This window comes from Marmota marmota, unplaced genomic scaffold (genome assembly GCF_001458135.2).
Source record: "Marmota marmota marmota unplaced genomic scaffold, marMar, whole genome shotgun sequence".
NCBI classification, from domain to species: Eukaryota; Metazoa; Chordata; class Mammalia; order Rodentia; family Sciuridae; genus Marmota; species Marmota marmota.
In genome coordinates, this window is record NW_026000026.1 from 12620699 (window position 1) to 12639264 (window position 18566).

Consider the following 18566-nt stretch of genomic DNA (forward strand, 5'->3'; position numbering starts at 1 on the left):
TACCAGGGAGGGCCGCGCAGGGCTGGAATGCGGAGCAGCCCCTTCCAAATTCTAACACAAGCCAGGTTACAGCTGCAGATGCCTGCGGCCATGCGCGCGGAGCACTCCCTGAAGGACGTTTCTAAACTGTAACAGAATCTTTCTCTAATACTCTACAGTGGTAGGGCCTGTTCCGAAGGGGCAAAAGGAGACCTCGTAATGCCAAACACTTGTCAACAAAAAGGATAGCCAGATGGTATAAAGCAAAACTCAGAACTGCACGCCCTTCCCCTCCTCTCAGGCTGCATTAACAAAAGCCACTTTTATACGCTGACTCCAATAATGATAGGTTTCCAACTTTCTCCTTTTTTTTTTTTCTCCAATTTAGCTTCGAAGATTAAACAAATTTCATTCCTTCATAACCTGACCCAGAGATAAACACGAGTCGCACACCCCATGCCAGCCGGGGTCCTCAGAAGATTCCAAACAGAGCTAATGGGTTTCTCCAAAGAAAGAGTGGGGAGGACTCAGAGTTCGAGAGGCAGTCCGCAGGGTTGCCATCGCCTGGGGACTCTTTAAGAGAGGGTAGCCTGTTTTGAATTCCAAAATTAAGTCTACACAGAGGAGTCAGGGGCTTGTTAATCCAAACCAGTTTACAAATCTTGCCATTGAACTTAAGGGGGCCAGGCTGGGAGGAGGTGAGCCCCCTCCTGTAGCTCAGCTGGAGTCCCACAGGGCTTGCTCACACCCTGATCTTTGTCATGGGTGCAGCCTAAAGTTCCCACTCCCAGCACCTGGTTTTGTCGTAAAATCTCCCCTCTAGTTTAGATCCCGCTCAGCCTGGCAAAAAGCTCGGATTCCAAGAACGACTTATAGGAACAAAAACCAGTTTGGCTGCAGACAGAGGAAGAATAAAGGCACCAGGTCTGCAAAAGCCTTCAGAATCCAGGCAGGGGTCCCCAGGCAGGCAGCCTGGCCAGGCAGCAGAGGTATGCCGGAGAGGGAGGGGCAGCAGAGTAAGTCAGCCGCCCCCCCAAGACCCTCATGGTGGGCCCAAGAAATCCTCCCTATGGTAACAAGCCGGGGCTGGACACAAACATGTGGAACTTTCTCACTCTTAGGGACAACGTGAGAATAAACTTGGCCTTAGAAAACGTTGCATGTTGCAGGTCAACAGGATTGGCAGTCCCAGGAAAGACATGCCCTTCCTCAGCAAACCCAGCAGACTCATCCCACCCCCCACCCCTCTCCTAACTGTCACCCCCAAATCCCTCTTATGGAGAAATTTCAAGTCATGCACAACAGAAAGAACAGGCAGTTAGTTAAATCCTGGGCAGAAATTCAAGGCCACCCTTGGGGGCACCTACCGGAAGCCTCTTGCCAAACGGCAGCCCAGGTCTTCCCCTAACTAATTACCTTGAGTTTAGGGACAGAGTGGAAAAGAAAATAAGGTCAGTGTGTGCTGTTAAAAGCCACTCTGCCATCTAATTTGGAGTGATGTTCCAGAAAGCTAGACCTGAGAAAGTCAGGACCGTCCCACAAAGCCCAAAGCCAGCCCGACTGATTAAGAGGCTCAGACAAGCTGGTCTTTGTCCTTTCAAGATGAAAGAAATGGATTCAAAGGTGGTGTACAGCCAGAGGAGGAAAACCACCCAGCTATGGCCTGCCCAAGCAAGTCCCAGCTTGCTCCCAAAGCCTTGGGGGGAGCAACAGGCCCTGCCCCCAAAGTTCCCAGGAGTACCCAGTTAGCAGCCTGGTCCTTCTCTGGGATGCAGAGCCCAGGTCCCACCACACCGCAGGTCCAGAAGCACCAGGGCACTATTTGAGCTGGGTTTGCAGAGCCTGCTACAGAAGCCAGGGATTACAAATACTTTTTTAATGACCCTAGCCAGGCTCTGAATGCATCCACTGGGACCTGCTGTGTTCAATGAGAGTCACAGGACTTAAGCAGAAGAGGAGATGCCATAAATACACGCCTGCCCCCCCCCACCTCCCCCAGGAAAGGACTCTCCTCAACCCTGGCCTCAGGAGAACTACAGAACTCTGACATTCATTATTGTATTGATATGCATGTATTTAGAATTCTTCTTTCGTTTTGGCTATTGCTAATAAATACACAGGTTAAAATCTCACAAAGACAACAGCACGGACAATGAAAAATCAGACCCAAGCTCCCACCACCCTAAGCCCCGCCCCCAGCCCAGTAAAATCTCTCTCCAGTTCACCCTGTCCTCTTCCAGTGGAGCAGGGATGATGTAGGAGAGCAAGTGTCACCTCACTAGCCCGCACTTTGCGCTTTCCCATACATTTTGGAAGACTGCTGTAAACTAGGTCATAGGGGGCTGCCTCATTCTTACCTGGTTGCTTTAGTGTCAACCTTCAGTTACTCTGGCAACTCATCCTCCCCCACCCCTTGCTTGCTGAACCTCATTTCACTATTTGATTTTGACTATTATTAAGGACAGACAATGGGCTCCCGGGAACCCCAGGGACCTTATCTGGAATGGAAGCCTCCAGGCGGACCCGCGCTTCCCGGAGCGCCTCCTCCACGCCCCAGGTGCCCAGCGTGGGGCTCCGAGCAACATTATTTCCAAGTTGACACAGCGCCCGTGGGCGTGTTTGCCTTCTTGACTTAGTTCGGGGTTTTCGCAGCAAGTTACACAAGTAGAATGAAAGAGGCTCAGGAAGCAGCACTATCCGCGGGCGCGTTATCTCGGAAACCAAATATTTGATCTTCAGTCCTACAGCGCGCTGCCGGGGGTTAGTTTGAGCGAGTCCGGTGAACATGCAGCAAAGAGGGAGGGGGAGCCACCCGGGCGCGCTGCAGCCCCAGCCTCACGTCCCGGGGTCCTTGAGGCTGGGGTCGGGAACCAGGCCCCCCAGCCACCCCCGCGGCGGCTGCTCGGAGATCCCGCGCCACTCCAGGGCTAAAACCCGTGGTTTGCGCGCCACACGTGATAAACGCTGAAAATGGATTCTGCCCGCCCGGGACCTATCATTAAATATTTAAAATAGCTCGCAATGGCAACGTTTCTTCCCCAGCTCCAGCCAAGAGAGCTGAGGTGGGCGCCCGGCGGCTGGGCGAGGGGCCGGAGGCGCTCGGGGCGCGCAGCAGGCTAAGGCGGACGCACAGCGAGGGAGCAGGTAGGGCTTGCCCGGCGGGGAGGGCAGTGCGACGCCCGCGATGCCCCGGCCAGGCAGGCCTCCGAGGGGTCGAGGAGGGGCCGGAAGGCAGCTTCGCCGAAAAGGGCCCTTTAAATCCAGGTAGCGCGGGCCGCGCGGGCCCGGGACAGCTCACATGACCCAGCCCGGCTCTTTGAACTGAGCCGCGGCGGGGCGGGCGGGCGCCTTCTGCCCAGGAGATGGGCCGACGGCATAATGCCGAGGAGACTTCGGACCGATCCCTTCCTCCTAGTAACCCCCACAGACCAAGTTGAGCCCGGCCCTCACTACCTGGGGTGGGGTAGGGGGGCGCTCAGCTTGGAGTCCACTGGGGCCCGGGGTGGGAGACCCTCGGTCAGGCACTGCGGTTTTGCAAACGGCCAGGAATGGAAAGATGGGCGGGCTGGAAGTAAGAAGAGGTCCCCTCCCTGTCCCAAAGCGTCCCTGACACAGATGCACACCCCTCCCTCCTGCCCTCACTCACCGAGGTTGACGAAGCTCATGACCATGTCGGCGTCGGTGAGGAAGTGGCTATCTTGCAGGCTGGCCAGAGGGGGGCCTTGGGTACTGAAGACGGCCTTGTACGGGTAGGAGAAGCCTTGGCCGTCGGACCCGCCGCCCTCCTCCACCGCCATGGCATTGTACAGGTCCAGCATGAACATGGGCGCAGAGTTGTGCTTGCCCTGGAGGTGGGGGCGCGGGCGATGGGGCAAGCCCAAGATGGAGAGGATCTCACGCTGCATCTCCCGTCGCTCCTGGCTGCGGAGGCGCCGGTGGATGAAGCTTGAGTGCACCTCGTTGTCCAGGCTGAAGTCGGCCAGGGCGGAGCGCAGCAAGAACAGAGGCGCCCAGAGCGCCACTAAGCTGTGTGGCGCCGCAGCGCGCAGCGAGCGCACGTGCATCGCGCCGATTCTACNGTCTTAATGCGCTGTGGCAGTGTCGCTGGGTGAGGGCACAGGCAGGGATGTGTGGGACCTGTCATGTTATTGTCAGCAGGAATGTGACGACGATGAGGAGCCGGGTCCAGTGGGCACAGGCAAGTAGCTCTGTTTATGGTTTCCTCCGAGAGGAAACGACAGGCCAGCGCCTCGGTCCCATAAACATTTACTAGCCCTGGAAGGTTCTGAGGCCCGCTGCCATTTTTTAAGGGCTTCTCTTTTGAGGTCAAGTCAGTCAGAAACTGGAACTTGAGAAGGGGATGATGGTGGGGGGCATTCACAAAGTTCAGGGCCAGGAGGGAGACGGAGACCCCCAGGCTCTCCCCACCCGTGAACAAAAGCTGCTTCCCGTCGGGCGTCTCACCAACGAGAGGGAGTTTTAAAGGTCCCAGGGCCCCGCGTGTGGGGTTCCCTTGCTCTCGCCGAGTCCCCGTCATGTTAATGGGGCTGAAGAGGGACTCACTGTGGGCCTGTGGGGCCCAGCACCCATGTCCGCTGCAGGACTGGCCCTCGTGCCCCCGGCTTTGGAAACAGCACGCCCCAGAACCTCAGGACACTCAGGCTGCGTCCTGCCACCTCCCGCAGAGGGGTTTTCTGGTCTGCTGGGCCTGGAAAAGAATGCAGAGGGAAACCTCGCCAAGACCCAGGTGCCATAACCAGGGTTGCTCCCTTCTCGTTTCTAGACGAGCTCTCTGTCTTGGGAAAGCTTTGGATTTATGAGGAAGTGGCAAAGACAGAGCATAGAGTGGTCCCACGTGCGCACCTTTCCCCAAGAGGCACGTCTTCCGTAAACAGGGCATTTGTCAAAACTAAGCAATCGGCACCGGCGTCACATCAGCCAAACCACAGGCTCTTTTCAACTGGCACCAGTCTTTCCACTGATGTCCCTGTTCGGTTCCAAGATCCGGCCCAGGATACCACACTGCACTTCCTTTTCTTATTATTAAAAGAAAGAAAACTTGACAGGCCCAGACGGAGTCTGTCTAGGACCTCTCCTCACCCGCTCCCTCGCCCACCTCCCCAGAGGCTGCTGTCACCCTGGAGAGAAAGGGTCCTTCCACCTAGGCCTCCTGGCAGGTCCACCAAGAGCAGGCAGTGGCCTGTGGTGCCCTGGGTGCGTGTTCAGGTGATGGATGTCACATTTGCTTTCTCTCAACCTCCTGTTTTGAGTCTACCTAGATAAATAAACAGGAGGCCCCTGCTTCGGGAGCACTCTATGGCATTGCTCCCCAGACCTGCACCGGTTCCCCCTCCAGTCCCTGCTCAGGGACAGCCGACCCATGGCCACTGTATGAATACCAGCCACAGGAGGCAGGTGTTCCAGGGCGCAGGGGAGGCCCTTCCTGTGTCTCTCCCACGCAGAGTCTTGAGGCATGGCTATTAAGTGCCCATCGACAGCTGCCTCTGGAATTTCCCCACGGAGGGGTGTGAGGTGCACAGAGGGGCCCACACGTGGGCGGGCAGGGCCTCTGCCCTGACATCTATTTCCAAGCCATAAAGACAGAGGGGAGAGGCGTCATCACAGAAGGATGGGTGACCAGAAGGAGAGGGGGCCTGCTTATCTTCACCTCAGTCACCAGAACATTCTAGAGGCCAAGGTCATGGGAGGGGCTTCGTTCCCAGGGTCTCCTCCACTCCCCTCCCTGTTTGTACAGCCCCACCCGGTCAGGGGGCCAGAGTAAAGGCTCTGTCTTCAGCAAGAGCTGGACTCACATGAACGCTGCCCACCACACCCAACTGGGCTGCTGCAGACCTCACCTCCCTAGGACAGGAGGGACCTTGCTCACCCTCTTCCCTAGCACCATCCCCTACTGCAGTGGCTTAGGACATGAAGGGGTCCAGTGCCCATGTCCGCGTCTACATCCAGCCACACAAGACCCTGTGTGGCTGGAAAGAGCCTGGGAGGCCCAGGCAGCCTAAGCAGGTCTCCATCGCGGACGAAGGTGCGTCGAGGAGGAAACCACCCAGTCCGTCTGGAGGAAGCCGCCGTGGCCTGGGTCTCCAGGACCACACCGCACAGGGCTCCTGCCTCCGAGCAGAGCGCCTGGCCCAGGCTGAAGCCCCCTCTGCTGAGTGACAGGGCCTAAAGGGGCCAGGCATTCCACTCGCCTCTCGCCACGATCAGTCAGCGTCGTATTAATTCCTGAAGAATCTGTACGGCTCCTCTTCAGGACCCCTGCCTCATCGTCCGGCGTCACCGGAGCTTTATGAAGTAGAAAGGACGGCAACACGGCGTGGGACCCAGGTTACTCAGGGTGCACTCTCAAAGGTTCACTAGTGGGATGCAGAATCAGACACAAAGGACGCTGCCCAGGATGTCCTCGTCCCACCGACGCACAGAGAGCCGACAGCGGGAGCCTCCTCCGCCAGCCTGAGCAGGGAGCGAGGATGTCTGGGAAACCCCCTCGGGGAAGAGACCCCGACCACAGGCCAGCGCACAGCCACAGAGCCCACCAGACACCTCAGGGGCCGTGTGCGAGGTGCCTTGGGTGCAGTGCCAGGCGAGGCGCTCAGAGCTTCTGTTTTGCTTTGTATTTTTGCCAAATGACATGAACGTCAGAAAGAGCTGGGATTACAAGACAGCGCAGGCCTCGGTCCCAGGCCTCAAAACAGGCGAGTCCTCGCGCTGGGAACCGGTGCAAGTTCTCATCCAGAGCCAAACTGAATTAAGGCAGACAACAAAAGACTGACCCTGGAAAGCTACTGGGGAGATACAGACCTGACCCCTGCAGCCTGGACTCACGGAGTCAGATTCTCAGACAGCACAGGAGAGCGGAGGGTCCTAGGCAGCCGGAGAGAGCAGGCCCTGTGCAGGGCTCAGGCCCCGGAGCCACACAGGGCCTCGCCCTCGTCCCCCAGCCCTGCTGCAGAAGCGGTGGGCTGCAGGCACCTGCTCGGGTGGGAAGTAGAAGTGCAGGTCGCTCCCCGAAGGGAACGGCTGCGGCACTAGGACCGGTGTCCAGAAAGGGGCAGGAAGAAATTCTCAGTAATGCGATTTTTCAAAAGTAAGCCTTTTCGTTTTGGAATCACTTCCTATTCACAGGTGCAATGATAATACAGAGAGAGCTCAAGTGCCAACTTCCTCAGTTTCAGTCCTCAAGCCCTGAAAACTTGAAATGCCCATCGATGCTAAAATGGAGAGAGTCGGCATTACACTCTGTTCATCTTCAAAAGAGTTTGGTGTCCGTCTGAATTTCATCGCTCTCTGAAAGAGGGAAGCGCAGTTTGGACACAACTGAAGGGCTACTTTCTTGACATCTTTAAAATAACCTGAGTAGCTTAACCTCAGTATTTTAAGAGTAAGTAATTCAAGACTGAAAAATATGGACTCATATATCAAAGCCAAGCTTGATCTGGCCACCCCAATAAGAGCTACCACTGATAGTGCCCTACTCTGCGCACCGGTGATACAATTTGCGCTTCTTCAGTATCTGTTGAGAAGGAGATTACGAACCAGCTTTTAGAAAGGGAGGAGACAAACTCAGAGATGTTAAGTAACTTGCCCAAGGTCACACAGCTAATAGGCAACCAGTGGAAACAGACACAAGGGTTTAAACTGTCTACAGAGAATCACTGTGGATGCCATTCCATTCTCCCTGCCAAACCACACCCACGGCTGTCACCAAGAACTTCCGTTACACGGCAGTGAAACCCCCCAACCCCCCACTCCATATATCACCCAGAATTAGCTGCAAAGTGTCAGGAAACTTGGCCAGGCAGCCCCAAGCATCGGCGAGGACTGGAAGCCTTCACTGTGAAGCCCTTTATAGAAAGCCGCGGTTGGCAGCCCCCGAGGCTGCATGGGAACAAATTAACATTGGCATTCCAAACACAGGAAAGGAAGGAAATTGGAAACACAGTCTATACTTGGCCAGGCCTTTGAAATACTGTACCATGCTACCGACATCAATTAATGAAAAGCAGGGCTGTGCTGAGAGGCTCTGGTTTGGAAATGCATTAACACACGTTAAACATGTTTGTACAGGAACCGGATTATAAGCACCCTGGCTCCAAAACAATAAAGCAATTACCCTAAAACTGGTGCTCCCTTCAGTCGCCATTAATTCAATCCACTCCACGCGGATCAGCGCAGGCTTTGCGCCGCTCCCCACAACGCCTTCCGACACCAATGTTGAAAGGACAGTGTGGCACACACTACCCTGGGCTTGACGTCAGGAAGTGTCAGACTCCGGGCACGCCTAACACCCCCATCATAAACACTCCCCCGGGTGGGGGTGCGGGGCAGCTCTGGGGCTCACTGGCAGTGCCCTCTCACTTGGGGTTCGAGCGATTTTTTCGTGGAGAAGGTTAACGACGAAATGTCTGTTCCCCATTAAGAAATACCGAGTTGCATTTTTGTCAAATAGTATTTGTCAAATGCCATTTGCTGCAAAACCCGGAATTCCATCCCAGCTGAGCACAGAGCTCTCGGCAACTGGCTCCCATAACAGCCGCGGCTGTACACGGGATCATTTGCAGTGAGCAAGCCCTCCTGCCTGGATAAACGGTTGCAGGGATTGGGAAGGAAAACTCTGTGATAAATAGAGCACTCTGCCCCGGGCTGCCCAGCACGCAGGACCCACAGGCTGGCAGCACAGACTCACAGGCAACGCAGAGCAAGCACCCACTTCTCAGTTTGCAAAACTGCTAGGGGAAAGGATCTTAGACGGGTGAGGGGGGTCCAGTATTTGACCTGCCGGGGAAAGAATCTGCCAATCTCTGGCAAGCCCAGCCTCCCCACGACTGGGCTCTGAAGACATACCCACCTGCGACCGGGCATCTGGGACCCAAGCCCCAGATGTCACCCGCGTCTCCTCTCTGCTCCGTCATCCCGATGACGTCAGCCCTCAAGTCCACAACGATCTGGGATCCATCAGGCTGGAGCAGTTGGGGTGTGTAAAGCTAAATGTGTTATCATTTTCACCACAAATTAACAGTTTCTATGTAAATATTGGTATTTCCTCACCCCACGGAGGCATGGGAGGCGCAATGGCACCAGCGCATTTGATTTAAACTAATTAAAAGCAGAGGGTCGTGCAACTCAATATATTGATTTTACCAGTGGGGCTTAAATCTTTCATAATAAGTGTACACAGCTGCAGCACTCCCCGCCACCAGCTCCAAGGCTAATCCTCACATTCCTGCTGACAATAACATGACAGGTCCCACACATCCCTGCCTGTGCCCTCACCCAGCGACACTGCCACAGCGCATTAAGACGAAGCTTTGCAGCAGCAACGCCAAGAAACCAGCGTGTCGACAGCCCCCCACTAACTCCCAGGACTGAACTCAAGAAATGACCGCAGCCAGCAGTTTGGTGCAAAGGGCTCCCCATCCCCAGCGTGCAATGCCTGGGCAGGCTGGGGAAGGGCGGAGGAGGGCAGCATTAGGACACTCTGATGCTCACCATGGGCCAAATATGACCTTACTGAGGGGTGGGGGGAGGGCGAGATATTAAAGCGATACGCGTGATCAATCAACTTAGACGGGACTCTCCCTGGAATGAAATCATCACTTGCCTCCGAGTTCAGCGGACATGTGATATTCGCTCACATCGCAGGCATGCCGGTGGTCAGGGGATCGTCCACCAGCTGTGTTTATCTGGGCGAAGGCTTGATGTGTCTGCCGCACCAAGGTGAGGCCTGAATCTCAGCTCTCACCAGCTGCATCTCAGAAGAGCTTCCCTCTCCGTGGATGCAAAGAATCATCCCCCTTCGCTGCCCCGGAACCAGCTCTTATCTGGGCCTTTGGGTGGGACGAGAGCATTGACGACCCGGAGTTAAAAACCCAAACCAGCCATCCAAGCTGGCATCCAGGGCTCAGGCGGACCTTGCCTTGATTCCAGGAGGCAAATACATAGAAGATCCAAAAAGTTCAAATCTGGGTCACACATATCCTTGGGAAAAGGGGAAGGGGGGGAGAATCTTTGATTTATATAAGCAGGAAAATGAGGTTTAAAAGAAGTGATTTTGAAAGGGTTACTAAAAACACAGCTGTTGGTACACTCCTGTAGCAAGAAGGAGAGGAAGAAAGAAGAGGAAAGCCTGTGTGACATCTATATTAACCTTTGGCTGCTTACCAGGGAGGGCCGCGCAGGGCTGGAATGCGGAGCAGCCCCTTCCAAATTCTAACACAAGCCAGGTTACAGCTGCAGATGCCTGCGGCCATGCGCGCGGAGCACTCCCTGAAGGACGTTTCTAAACTGTAACAGAATCTTTCTCTAATACTCTACAGTGGTAGGGCCTGTTCCGAAGGGGCAAAAGGAGACCTCGTAATGCCAAACACTTGTCAACAAAAAGGATAGCCAGATGGTATAAAGCAAAACTCAGAACTGCACGCCCTTCCCCTCCTCTCAGGCTGCATTAACAAAAGCCACTTTTATACGCTGACTCCAATAATGATAGGTTTCCAACTTTCTCCTTTTTTTTTTTTCTCCAATTTAGCTTCGAAGATTAAACAAATTTCATTCCTTCATAACCTGACCCAGAGATAAACACGAGTCGCACACCCCATGCCAGCCGGGGTCCTCAGAAGATTCCAAACAGAGCTAATGGGTTTCTCCAAAGAAAGAGTGGGGAGGACTCAGAGTTCGAGAGGCAGTCCGCAGGGTTGCCATCGCCTGGGGACTCTTTAAGAGAGGGTAGCCTGTTTTGAATTCCAAAATTAAGTCTACACAGAGGAGTCAGGGGCTTGTTAATCCAAACCAGTTTACAAATCTTGCCATTGAACTTAAGGGGGCCAGGCTGGGAGGAGGTGGAGGAGGACGGGCTTCCAGGGCCCCTCCCGCGCCGGCGGCCTCCCACCTGCCCTCGGCCCCGCCCTCCCCCAGTTGTGCCCAATGGGTTCATTCATTCCTTACAGTGCGCTGGATAAATATTTACCAAGCGCCCACCGGGTGCCCAGTACCGGAACGATAGCCGAGGGGATGCGGAGGGAGGAATCTGCCCTCCTGGGACTCGCAGCTGGGACAAGGAAGGAGATCTGAGCCGACCCACGGAGTAGGGCTGCGGTGGGAAAAGGAAAGTTGGGGGGAAGCGCGGGAATAGGAGCTGGCTACTAGGGAGCGGCGACCCTTGGCCCCGACTCGTCACTTGGTTCTCCCATCACTCCCCCTACTCCCGCCACTCGACCCCTCCACAGCTCCCCAACATAACTTGGCGCTGGCCATTCTCACGGCCTGGAACTCTCCGGGTCCCCTCCCCCGCCCAGGTGCCACTTCCTGCAGGAGACCTTTTCAGACCAGCAGAGCTAAGGTGGCTTCCTCCCCTCACCCCACGTACACTTGTTTTATTTTCTGTTATTTCTCTCACTGTCTGGAATGACGTCTTTGTCCTCCTGTCGCCCTCACTAGAAACCCAGGAGCTACCCAGTGATCTTGGTAGCTCCTGTGCTCGAGGTGCCTTGAACCTGGGAGCCACTGTGGCCACACAATCCATATCCATTGAGTGCATAAGAGAAATCTTTGTCCCCCACGCCCTGCCGGGCTTTGAGACCATTCCACCCACCCCTCAACCTGAGACAGGTCCCCCAGCCCACCCTCTCAGTCCGCCCCTTACCCTGCCTGAGCACAGCTTTTGCAGGTAGGGCCCCCCAGGGGCTGAGCCCAGAGACCTCCCTCCTCTTCCCTCTAATCTTCTGTCCATCACAAAGGACAATTCGCCTACCCCACCACGCAGACCCCCTCACAACTCAGAACTGAAGATCTTTGCTGTAGGGGACTTCGAGGGCATCACCACTCCATGGAGCTTGTTTCCTGGTCTGTAAGACTGAACCTCGCCCCAGGTTTGTCCTTGTGGCCCCCTCCCCAGAAGCTGGGCTTCCATGGAGAATCCTGGGGCAGGCTGACATGATCAGTGAGGGACTGAGCTTGGGAAAGGGGCTTTTGTTCGGGGACACTCTGGCTAGGCCTTTCTTGGGGACTGGAGCAGGAGGGCTGGGGAAGACATCCTGGTCTTTTACAGTTTCCTTGAGCAGAGGAAGCCTGCATGAGGCTCTGTGGGTCTCCCTTTGGGTTTTTCCGATAACATGGCAGCCTGGGAGGCTTGAGGCCAGGTTAGGAGCAGCAACCTGAAATCTGCAGGTGCCAGCCATTCCTACATCGGCCTCAGGCTGGGAGACTCCACGGATTCTGAGCTCCTGGCCAGTCAAGGCCCACAGAAAGGCCCGCTCCCACCCCACGTCCCTGACTTCTCCCTCAGCACCGAGGCTAGGCGGGGTGACCCAGGGCCTGCAACTTGTGCAGCTGCCCTGGTCTCCTGCTGCACAGTCACCACACCGCAGTTCTTAATAAACAATGAATCAAGGACCCCATTTTCATTCTGCACTAGACCCCAAACGTTATGTGGCCGGTCCCAGTGCCAAGTCCAGTGCTGGGCAGGAGGACACAGTGGAGAGTGGGCCCATGTGTGGCCTCCGTGGAGAAACGAGTTCAGGCCCAGAAGACGGAGCAGGAGCCTTCGGCACGGTTTGGGGACTGGGGCAGAGGTGTGCTTGTCCATCACCTTTCTCCAGAAAGGGTGCTGGAGCAGGCAGAGGAGGCACACCAGGTATGGCATTGTGCAGTGAGGAGATCTGACCCAGAGACTACTGGGGAGGGGCAGGAGTGTCACTGGTGTCCAGTGTCCATCAGAGAATGTGCAACTCAAAAGCCAGGGCACTTCAGCCTGTCTTAAGTGACAACAGGGAGGGGGAGGTGAACAGGGTGAGGTGATGGGGGTAGGCTGCCACTGACCTGCATCCCAGGCAGAGGATGTGGAGACATAGAGCAGGCCTGCCGCCCAGCCCTGCCTGTGCCCAGTGTTGGCTTGCCAGACAAAGAGATCGCTTCCTTCCAGAGCCTTCTCTGCCTTTTAACCCACCCTCCAATTCTTGTGGGCATCTCACTGGCAAGTAAGGCTGGTCCATTGCAGGGCAGCAACCCTGGGTGCTGCAATTTACATATGATTTACATATGCTTGCCAGTCTGTCGGGGGCCAGTCTTGTCCTCCCTGAGCTGCAGGGAAGGCCTTGCAGGGAAGGCTCGGGAGTTCTTTGTGCATCTCCCCTGCGCCTGGCACATGGCAGGTGCTCAATAACTACCTGTTGAGTGAATGGCAATCAGCACAGGCCAACCTAAAGAAGGGAGGGGTCTGGGGTTGGCTGGGGCTGCCGTGCAGGGTCCTGGCTAGGGAGACTCCCAGGCCCCTCACCCCCCTCCGAGAAGCATCTTTTCTCTGGAGACATGAGAGAGCAGGAGCTCTCCATACCCAAGCTCTGGGGAGATAAGGTTCCCTCTGAACTCCCGCACCCCCTCCTTAGCCTTATCTCCCTGTGATCACGCTGGGGGAGGGGCAGCTTCTTTCATTTTTCTGCTTCCTCCCCCAAAGAAGTCCCCAGAGCTACGCCTGATGCCTGATGGTTGGGAATGCCTGTGAGCCAGTGCAGATGCCAACCTCAGGCCAGCACTGTGCTGCGGAGGGGCAGCTGGCGCTGGTGTGGGAGCTAGGGCACCAGGAAAGGCTTCAAGATTGTTTGGGGAAAGCCTTGGGTGGGAGGGGGCAGCCTGGTGTATTTCAGTTCCCCCATGGGGACCTAAAGCACCTGGCTCCTCAGGCTGCTGTAAGCTTCCAGAAACTAAGGGCACCGAGAACCCCCCTGGACAAATGCGTACCCCTTGGATAAGGAGGAATGCGTCCTAACGGGAAAGCCTCCTGAGTTTAACAGCCACAAAACTTCTCATGACAGTCTGCTTAGGGGCAGGCAGGAGCCAAGCAGAGAAAAGCCAAACTGTCCTGACTCAGAGGGGGTGCTCCACAAGGGCCCAGGGAGGTGGCACCAGAGATGAAAGGGCAATCGTGGCCTTCCCCTCCTCACTGTGGCCCCCAGCCCCCAGCTCAGGGCCGCCAGGGCCCAGGGACTCCCCCTGGGGCCTATATTCTTTCCCCAGCAGCGGGCACACCCCCAGTTGTGGCTCCCCAGGCCAGGGCACCCAGCTCTGGGCTCCAGGGCCGTAATCCGATCTGCCCCAGTCTGCTCCACACCTGGGCCTGCCTCTGCCAGGATCAAAGATGGCCTGGAGTGGGGAGGGGTGTTATTGTGTCTGGGGCCCCAGCCCAGGGCCCACACCCCGGGCTCGCTGGCCTCCCAGCGCTGGGCGGGGAGTTTTCATTTCATCCATCATCCGTCACATCTTGCAGCAGTGATTTTGACCAAGTCAGCATATGTCTCCAAGGCAATAAAAAGAAGAAAAGAATTCTGCTGACACACACCGTTCTGCGAGGTGGGAACCTCATCTTCACCCTCGGAAGGCAGGACTCTTACTCCATCTGCGGGGCGAGGAGAGGGGAGTTCAGCCAGGCCAGGGGCTCTGGGGGGGGGCACCCAGCATAGCCAAGGGGGCCTGGGAGTCTACTCCCTGTGCCCACCCCACCTGGCCAGGGCCAGATGACCTGGACCTCTGAGCCAGCTCCTGCACACACTTGGAAATCCTTGTGTTTTCGGAAATCCTGCAATCAGCCAGGAAATCCACCCTGCAAAGGAAATTGTTTTAGCACACCTGTCACAAAATTCTCCATCCCGTACAAGGCCTTCACTGCACCGCAGATGCAGATTCCTGGTGCCTGCGCCTTCTGGGATGCTTTTTGCACAATTTTTTAAACAGTGAACTAAGAGACTTAACATCTTCCATTGGCCTTACGCACTTGTGGCAGTGGCCAGTTCCAAATGGAAAACTCAGAAAGACAGGTGACAGACAGACAGATACATGCAGGAGTCCAGAGAAAGGCCGTGTCACTATGGGTCTCCAGGGGATGGCGCACAGGGGAGCCGCGGTTTTGTTCATTACCATCATGGCCGCTGTTCTTTCCTCTACCGGAGAAAGCCCAGTTTGGTTTGGAGCATTAACTGTCTTTGGATCAGTTGAGGAAGGAGCCCTTTCCTCTGCTCCTTCCAAGAGAGGACCCAGAGCCCCTGGCCTGCGGGAATCATTTGCTCCTTTGCTCCTGCAGCAGCTCCTGTTGTGATTACAGGTCTCCGCCCACGTCTTCCTCTGCTCCCAGTGGCCTGCTCTTCCCCAGAAGGCAGAGGAGAAGGCCGAGGTTCTGAGAGCGACCTGCCTCAAGTCCCACAACAACCCCAGGACGAGCCAGGATCCCAACCCACATCTGTCTGCACAGCCCAGTGCTCAGCTGGGCTTAGTGACCTGGGAGCCCCCAGGATCTGTTCAAATGCAGCTTCCCACAGGCAAGTTGTGGGAAGTCTGGGTGGGGCTGCCACTCTGCACTGGCCACCCGTTCCCCGGGGCTGCTGAAGCTGCAGTCTTCCCACTGTGTTGAGGAGCAAAGCTCTAGACCTCTGAAGTTACCACTAACAAACGGAGACTTCAAATTGAAAATCAAATATCCGCACCTCCCCTTCTAGATTGTCCCTCCCAAGTACCTTATAAGATATTTACTATTATTATCCACATTGGACAGGTGAGCAATCCCAGCTAAACACTGGAGGTCACCTGCCTGAAGTCACACTGATGCCCAGGGAAAACCCTCTGGTTCCAGGGCCTCCAAGACAGAGGGTGTGTCTGGCACATCTGCCTGTGCTAGCAGAGGCCTGTCAGTGTTGGATGAACGCCCACCATACCTCTGAGCCCCTCTCCCATCTCTCCTTTAGCGGAAGTCAGTCAGGCACCTCAACGTCTACAGGCATCAGTCAGGTAGCCAACACAGAGACGCAGGGCCCACACTGGAAAGCCCGAGGAAGACATGCTGTCTCCTAATTCCACCGAAGGGCACCGTGGGCACAGATGCAATGACAGGTGGCAAGGGGTACCAGCCTGGATGATGGGGGGACCAGGGAACCTGGAGCCCTCTCCAATCTGGGCGGTGTGTTCAGGGGTGTGATTCCAGTGTGACCAGACGGTTCTGAGTGCAAGCAGCTGGCCACCTGAGTTCGCGTGTGACACCTCTCAACATTTCTGTGTTAACTCAATTTGGTTTTAACTATTACGTCAAAGAAGGCACTTCTACTGGTGTGGTTCTGCAAGCCCAGTGGGCCCCTGGCCTAAGGGGGGGGCTCTGCTGGGCTTGAGGGATGGATCCAGACCCTGCCCCAGGCACCCGCCCACGCCCCTGGCCCGAGCTTGGCACTTTTCAAGGCAGCTGCGTCCGATTCCTTACTCAAGGGCACAAAGCAGAGGCAGAACAGGCCCTGGTGACTGCTCCACAAGACCCCCTCCCTGCAGAAACATGGACACCCAGAATTCCTTGTGGAGGAGCAGGAGTATTCACGTCTCCCTCCTCCGGGACCGTGACATCCTTTCTTACGTTTGGGGATTCCCCGTCTTTGAAGCAGAACCTGCCCCCGAGGTAGGTAGGAGCTGAACAGGTGGGAGACAGCGCGAGCTATCCCAGCCAGCTCTGCCGCTGGGTGCTGGCCTGTGAGCAAGTCCCAGCCAATCAGAGGCGTCCTCCCGAGCTGCCGGTGCAAGCCGGGCAGTGACAGAGGCCATGCTCCCGGCCACAGAGGCCCCAGGCCTGCTTCTCTGGCCTTCCTGGGGTTCTGGGAGCCCCCCAAGAACCTTTGGTGAGCTCCTCTCTGCACCAGTCAGCCTAAGATGGCTGCTGCCGCCTGCAGGAAGAGGCCCTGGGCACGGAGCTGCTGGGGCGGTGAAAGTCCTGTCAATCAAGTTGACCGATCTCCCTTTACAGCAGCTTTAAGAAGGTTTTCACAGACACCCAACACACACACACACACAAACAGTAACCGAGCTTCTCTGGTTAAACCGAGCAGGGCTGGAGGCCAGGGTGGCCCACTTACTAGCTCAGTGTGAAGAAGAAATGAGTTTTTAGTCTAAATATGTCCCAAACAGCGCATGGGGCCTACTTACACTGCAAATTCATTTATGTGTATGTGAGGGTCACACTGAACAGCCTGCCTTTTATCTGGTAAGTTTGGAGGCTCTGTCCCTGCCCCGTCCCCAAAGTCGACTTCTTTTATTCCCCTTTCTCTGCTCCCAGGAGTCCAGAGAAATCACTCTGGGAAGCGCTGCCAGCATCTCTCTCCCTGTCCCTGTATTTCAGGTGGGACAACCCCAACCCCACCCCACTCCCAAATTCAAGAGTGGGCGTGTGCCAGTTCCAGCCCGTGCATGTGATTGGCTCAGCACAGGTTTGATTCCATCCAGGCCAGCAAGACTTAACTTTAGAATTTTGCTGGGACTCCCGGGGAAGAGTCCTTCCCTTCCACAGGGGTTGCCAGGTCAGAGTGGTGAAAGCAGTTTTCCTCCCTCCAGGGAGAGCCCACCTGGAAAACAAGTGATGGGGACAGGGAAGCAAAAGAGGCAGCAGACCAACGGCATTGGTGAGCTCCTGGAGCCTGCTGTGCCTGAAGCCAGCCCTTTCTAGGACTTTTCAGTTCCAGCTGTCATGGGTACAACCAAAGTCCTGCGAATCTGTTGGTTCCGCTCTATCATTTTAGGAGGGGTTTTCTTGGGAGGGTACCAGGGATTGTACCCAAAGGCACTCAACCATTGAGCCATGTCCCCAGCCCATTTTTTATTTTTTATCCTGCACCAGGATCTCACTAAATTGCTAAAACTGGCTTTGAACTTGAGATCCTCCTGCCTCACCTCAGCCTCCCAAGGCGCTGGGATGACAGGTGTGTACCACTGCACCGGGCAAATTCCTTCACCTCAAAGATGCAGAAACTGAGACCTAGAGAGAACTTGCAGGACCCGCCCCGGTCCTGGAAACATGTGCCTCTTTCCCTCTCTGCCCTTTCCCCTCTTCTCTCACCTCCCTCGCTGGGTTTCAGCTCCTTGTTTTGTTTTTTTAATCATCCTTTTCTGCCCTCTGTGGTTCGACCTCTCACGCCTCCCTCAGTAAACCCTCGCCCTACACGGGTCTGTCCTGACTCACGTGGAAAAGGTGATCCTTAGGGTCAGCTGATGTGGGCCCCTGGCCCACTCACGCCGTCTCCTGAGAGCTGGGGACCTGCCGTTGGGCTGTGCGGTTTGCCTGTACCCCCAACCCCGCAGCCTGACGCTGCGTCTCCCCGTCCTCCGAGGCGGCAGGCACACAGGCCCGAGGCTGGGCCAAGACGCACAGCCCTGTGTACTCGGCCACGCCAGCACTCAGACCCAGGCCGCCGGGTTCTCAGGCTCCTGACCCTTCCAGTCCCCCTCACAGCCAGCCCAAAGTTTTTATTTCCGTAGCTCATATAAAGACTGGCCTCTGAACTGGGTTGTCAGGTTTAGCAGATAAAAATGCAAAACACTCGGTTAAATTTGAATTTCAGATAAACAAAAGAAAAACATTTTTAGGACAAGTAGGTCCCAAATTATTGTACCTAAAATTCAAATGTAACCAGTCATCTGATATTTCCCCCGGCCCTTCTATACCAGGGGCTCCTCTGGGTAAAGCCAGAAGCATCAGCTCTGTCCTCGTTGCAGCAAGATGCTCACCCAGGGCCTTTGCACGTGCCATTCCAGCTGCCTGAAGCTCATCTCCAGCACCC

General features: G+C 55.8%; 1 protein-coding gene across 2 annotated transcripts in view; it reads right to left on the bottom strand.

Moving 5' to 3' along the window:
* Bmp7 (bone morphogenetic protein 7) overlaps positions 1-4053 on the bottom strand; it is a 65583-nt gene extending 61530 nt beyond the window's left edge. For both annotated transcript variants that reach the window (XM_048810867.1, XM_015479881.2), the window contains exon 1: positions 3626-4053. In XM_048810867.1, the coding sequence (XP_048666824.1) occupies positions 3626-4043 (418 nt within the window). In that variant the 5' untranslated portion in view covers positions 4044-4053. The remainder of the gene's footprint in view (positions 1-3625) is intronic.
* Positions 4054-18566: the final 14513 nt, after the last annotated feature.